Source organism: Trachemys scripta, chromosome 6 (genome assembly GCF_013100865.1).
Source record: "Trachemys scripta elegans isolate TJP31775 chromosome 6, CAS_Tse_1.0, whole genome shotgun sequence".
NCBI lineage: Eukaryota > Metazoa > Chordata > Testudines > Emydidae > Trachemys > Trachemys scripta.
In genome coordinates, this window is record NC_048303.1 from 19,983,669 (window position 1) to 19,989,477 (window position 5,809).

The 5,809-nt window shown below is 42.9% G+C and overlaps 1 protein-coding gene across 1 annotated transcript; it reads left to right on the plus strand.

The window, feature by feature from the left end:
- Positions 1-865: 865 nt before the first annotated feature.
- PMAIP1 (phorbol-12-myristate-13-acetate-induced protein 1) lies at positions 866-5,281 on the plus strand. Its single transcript, XM_034774851.1, has 2 exons — positions 866-1,304; positions 2,511-5,281. The coding sequence occupies exons 1-2, from the start codon at positions 1,250-1,252 to the stop codon at positions 2,621-2,623; spliced, it is 168 nt and encodes a 55-aa protein (XP_034630742.1). The 5' UTR covers positions 866-1,249; the 3' UTR covers positions 2,624-5,281.
- The last annotated feature ends 528 nt before the right edge of the window (positions 5,282-5,809 follow it).

The following is a 5,809-nucleotide window of genomic DNA, read 5'->3' on the forward strand; positions in this document are numbered from 1 at the left end:
AAATCAATGGGGCTCTGTGCAAGTGCACTGTTCCAACCAGGTGGGTCCAGCAGCAGGATCGGGGCCTTAGGTTGTAAGGTATTTGTGGCAGGGCCTGTCTTATATCTCTGTGATTAGCACATTGTCAGCTTTAATAATAAGCAAATAATAATGTAGTGCTCCTGGATCATTGATCAGCTGACTGTAGGTCCTGCTGGAATAGGATCCATGTGCAAACATGGTACTTTAATCATCCCTCCTTCCTCCCTCTGCGCTAACCCCGCATTGGCAGTAGGGAAGCTAGACTATGTATGTTCATCTTAGTCAGGCACATAATACATGGCCACTCAGCATAAACCTGCACTCAGGGCTCAACATGTTTTAATTTATTACATTCACCCCGTTATTAAAACTCAGAGCACACATAGCTCTCCCTTCCACATCATTAAACCACCCCCCTATGAGCGGCCGTAGTGCCTCTCCCATTGACATGGTGCTGTCCACACTGGCACTTCTGTTGGTGTACAGCTTATGTTGCTGGGGGGGGAGGGGTTTCACACTCCATAGCAACATAAGTTATACTGACAAAAGTGCTAGTGTAGACACAGCCTAAGTCGATGGGGCTCCTCTGGGCCAAGTCCTATTGAGCTGCGCTGGGGACCACTCAAGATGTGGGCCTGTATTTGGGAAATGCTTTTTGCAACCTGATCCAAAACGGTTTGAAAACACGGAGGGGAGCTCCGCTCCGGCCGGCTCAAGCCCTGCAGGTAGGTATGGCACAGGGACCCTGCCAGGGCAGCGTGCTAGGAATCAAATCATCAGCAACCACCCCCAGCCGCCGAGCTCCCATTCGGCGCTTGCATCGCCCGCCCCCGGCTCCCTTAGGCAGCGCGGGCCGAGCCGGCTGCGGGCGGAGCTGGCCGCCAGTTCGCGCTCTGCCTCGGGCAAGTCCAGACGTGCCCGGTCCAGTGCCGTGCCCGGACAATGAACTAACTTGTGGAAACACGCCAGGCATCCTCGCCGCTGATTGGATGAAGGCCCAGGGGGGGCGGGAGGAATTCCCTTTTCCTTTCCCTACCTCAGCACCGGGTAGGAAATCCCCGCAACCCCGTGTCTCCCTTTATCGCGCAGCGTCGAGTCGCGGGCAGCCCAGAGGCGTTTAGGCGGGCGAGAGGAGAGCGTCGCTCGGCACCGTCCTGCTCCTGACACGGTCCCCAGGCAGCCTGGTCTGATCTCCCCGCCGCTGCAGACCGCCGGCGAACGACGCGAAATGATGCCGGGAAAGACCCTGCGCAAGGGTGCGCAGCAGAGCCCCGCTCCCGCAGGTACGGTATCGTCCCGTCCCCGCAGAGCCGGGTGGGTGCCCGGGGGCTGAGCCTGGCCCCGAGCGCCCTTAGAAACGCGCTGGAGTTAGATGATCGCTGGGATGGAGTAGTCCTGGGGCTTTAGTCAGTTTCACCTTCGTGTGTTATCCGGCTGCATTGGGCGCGAGAGCGGTTTTGCTTTCTGTTCTTCTGTGAGCAAAATAAGTTTCCGTTTTGAATGGGTCAAGGTTTCCCTCTTGCCTGGGGGAAGATTAAGAAACAGGAATTTTTTTTAACGTCTAAATGACGGTGTTAGCAAAAAGGAAAGCCAGAATAATGTCTGAGCCTGATTACTAGATGCTCCATGCAGCTCACAGTAATACTGGTGGTTCAGATCTTTGCCACCTGAGATTGGAACACGTCTAAAACTTGTTTTAGCGGTGATCACTAGAGCTAGGTCCAAGGCACCAAATTCGGATCTCGATTCGAACCACCACCCAGTTCAGGGAACATTTGGCTCCAAAGTTGTGGTTTCTAAGTTCCGACTCCCTCAAAAAAACTGGGGTCTTTGGATCGGGGGGGATTCAGCTTAGGATCATTTCTAATGACCGCTCCATAAATACTGACTGCGAGCTCGATTCTGGTCTCCCAGTTGTTTAACTTCATCGCCTTCACTGACGGAACTGGGTTCACTCAGAGAACAAAAACAAGGAGGAGTCCTTGTGGCAAATTTGTTAGTCTCTAAGGTGCCACAAGGACTTCTCGTTGTTTTTGCTGATACAGACTAACAGGGCTACCACTCTGAACCCTGTCACCCAGAGAACAGAATCCCACCTTTTCTGAAATACCCGAGAAGGCTGTGTAACAGTACAATCTAGCAGGATCAAAGTAGTCATGCTTTGTGGCTTGTCGTTTGATCAGTGCTAACTTTAAAAAAAAATCAAAAAATATGACGGTACTTAGGGTAATATGGGGTTGCTTTCACCAGTCCGAACAAGCCCCTACAGCTACTAAAAACTGTTTTTTAAAGGTTTCTGGGCTTTTTATTTTAAATTTCTGTTACCAGCTCTGTAAGCAACTATACACCTTTACAAATCTCTTGCCTCTTGGGGTAAAATGTTTATTTAACTTATAGACATGTATGATTATAGAAGAGCTGTCCACTATAGACAAGAAAGTGTACGGAATTCACAAAGCTGATGACTGGTTTTCCTTTGTGTTTTACAGCACAGGAAGCTGTGATGCAGTGCTCTTCGCAACTACGCAAAATAGGAGATATATGCAACCTGCAGCAGAAGATTCTTAATGTTATCACAAAACTGTTCTGCCCAGGAACGTGAAAACTCTTTGGGAGATGTCAAAAAGAAAAGGAAGGAAGAAAACAATGGTTTTGGAAAATATGGTCTTTACAAGCTTGTAATAAGATGAGGAGATGGAATGAGCTCTATGCATTACTTACTGCTGCCTATTCCCACTGAAGGAAGGCTGTTGAAATATGATTTTTCTGGAGAGCTGGACATATGTATTGGCTGGTGGATGTCAGTATGGGAGAAAAATTACAATTAACCATTCCAAAGATTGACCTGTGGAGTGACTTGGAAGAGCAAGGAACCTGGGGTTCTGTTCTGGTTCATGAGTTGCAGCTAGTTCTATGTCACTTTGAGCAACAGGCAGAAGATGCCAGTTACCTCCAAACATTGGATTGGAATGTACAACGAAAACCAGTTTCTAAGTTCTTGATTGTTTTTGTTTTCTAAAATGCAGACTCTATAGTATAAAATCTGGTGTGGAACATTTTTTTTTTATTGTTATTATTTTTTGGTTGTAGCACATTTACTATCAGTGATGTTACTTCTTATGCAGATGTTTCTCTAAGGAATAACATTGTAATTCTCTTAATTATGAGGCTGCTGTAAGGATCTAGGATGTATATATGTGTATGAAAAGAGTATTTAATGGATCTTAAAGAGCTGACTTATGGCTTATGCACCAGAAATAGTGCAGATAACTATTCAAACGGTACCATAAAGAATGCATTAAAACAGATTAAAGGAAGCACAGTAGCTTCTGGTGATTAAGAAAGAATAAGAAATATGAATAAGAAAAATGCATACATTAAAGCATGTATTACATAGCAAAATAAGATTATTGATAGGTGTGTGAGTTTGGGGGAGATTCCTTCACAGCATTAAAAGGAATATTCAAACAGAATAAGCTACTGGTGTGATTTAATTTTATTATGAGGTAATAAAATTACTCTCAAAACAAATAGAAAGTTAAAGTAAAATGGAATCAGTGGTTTTTCTGGAGAAAAAACATGAATTATTTTTCAAATAAAGTAACTGCTTAGATTAAGAGATATGTCAATAAAACTGAATGTTACAATTGTTACAGGAAAGTAATGTATTGCTTCTAAATGAAAGCTGAGATGTTGACTGGAAATAAACGATAAGAAAAAAACTCAGCTCTTATTTGGTGTCAACCTCATTTTTGTTTGTAATGATGAAGATGCTGTTATTTTGTCTAATGGATGTGATATGTAAGTGAGATGCTTGTTGTGTCCTTATTGAAAAGCTACATTGGGCCTGGCTTGGAGGAGAGACTTGTTCTGCACTTCAGTCCATTAGAAAGCAACTTTTCTGTTTGTATATTATAAAAGCCCCTTGAATCAAACACAAGAGACAGGGCAACTACCATGTTTTAGCCAAATTAATCAGTGTCTTAAAATGGGCTAAATTATATATGGGATGTCAACTAGTAGGAAAATGGATGCAAGTGACAAAATAATGTAATTTGCCTGGGTTTGGTATTCAGAGGGTGTGCAAAATAAGTGTCAGTTTCAGGCTGAAGGAAGATGTAGCAAGAAAAGTAACTTGAATTCACACTCTCTTGCTTCTACTACACTTTCCTCTTGCATGTAAATTACATCTGTCTTATATACCTTTTGAATGCCAGATCAGTGCAAGTTATACCATTTCACTGCTTGTATCCATTTTGGGCTCCCTTGCCCTTCGTGTGCAATTAATTCCACACTAAGTCACCAATGACTTTGAGCCAGGGGTTCCCAAACTTGGTTCGCGGCTTGTTCAGGGTAAGCCCCTGGCAGGCCGTGAGACATGTTATTTTTCTGAGCGTCCACAGGTATGGCCGTTCGCAGCTCCCAGTGGCTGCAGTTTGCTGTTCCCAGCCAATGGGAGCTGCGGGCCACCACTGACCCTGAACAAAGCGCAAACAAAGTTTGGGAACCCCTGATTTGAGCCTACGATCTTGTACAAATCTGCTTTCTTTCATGAGGTTTTCATTGTAAAGCTCTTTTCAATACCCCAGGACCAAGTATCCAGCTATCTGATTTGCTGACACTTTTGATTTCATTTGGTATAATATCAGATGCTGTTTTTTTGTTTTTTTTTTAAATGTATAAAGCTCCCAGCAAAGGAACTTTTGCATTGGCTTGAATGAGAGCAGGAGAAGGCCCAAAGATAGCAAGATTTTCTCTTCCTATGACCTATCAGATATTGTGTTCTCAGTGAGAATGTAGCATTTCAGGATGGTGTTGTTTTATCCACAGTGCCACAAGCTAATGTGATAAACGTGAACTTGTCTCCCTAAAGGTCATGTCTCATTCAGAAGCACCTTTTAAGGTATTAAAGGGTGACTGTCGTTTTCATTTCTGTTATGCCAAATTTTAGCTCCCTGAATAACTCCATGAGACTAAATAAAGCTGTTCATTCATGGTTTGATCTAACAGCCACTGAATTCAATAGAAAGACTTCCAGTGGTTTCCATGGAGTTGGATCACAGTCTTAAATGAAACTCCAGTGAAGTCAATAATAGTTATGTCAGATTAAGAATCTCAAGAAAATGTATATTAAGGAACGAGGTTGTTGCTAAAATACACCCAAATTAAGGTGTTCAACTCAATGCGTGCAGCCTTACAATTAATTAGGATGCTAGCCAACGTTTCAAATGGCCCGTCAGTAATTTCAGGCTGTAAGCAGCAAAAATAATAGCATAAAGCTGTGAGAATGAACTATGTAAATGTCAGAGGGACGTTTCAGCTAGGAACTGCAGCACTTTATTGTATAGATTTCTAATGGCAATGTTTATTTTTCATGGAATGTTTTTATGTTGCTAAATTCCATAGTGTGTTTATTTGGTGATTGTTTAATGTTACGTCAATCGAACTGTTTACAGTGAATTCAAAAGAAGAATTAGTTCAAAGTGACTAATCTCTGTATCAGTTTGGTTATGTGGGTACAGATTCCTTGCTTTACTTTTCAAAATGATGTGTCATATGACTGTATCAACATGAGATTGTTTTTCTCAAGGCATTTTTTTGGGTTAGGGACAGATGTTTTGTTATATGTCCCAATAAAGTGTGTCTGTTGTTATCTCGTTAAGGTAATAAACATGATGTGTTTGCAAGCAAATTATTTTTTGTTGTAAAATCTGTTTTCTGAAGATTCTGAATGAAAGGTCATATGCCAATTCCTTCTGAATTATTAGGAGTTTAAGGTCACACACTC

Excerpts from the sequence above, each read along its gene's own strand:
- PMAIP1 (XM_034774851.1), top strand. The coding sequence starts at position 1,250 with ATGATGCCGGGAAAGACCCTGCGCAAGGGTGCGCAGCAGAGCCCCGCT. Across the intron at positions 1,305-2,510 it reads GCAGAGCCCCGCTCCCGCAG|CACAGGAAGCTGTGATGCAG; the intron begins GTACGGTATCGT and ends TGTGTTTTACAG.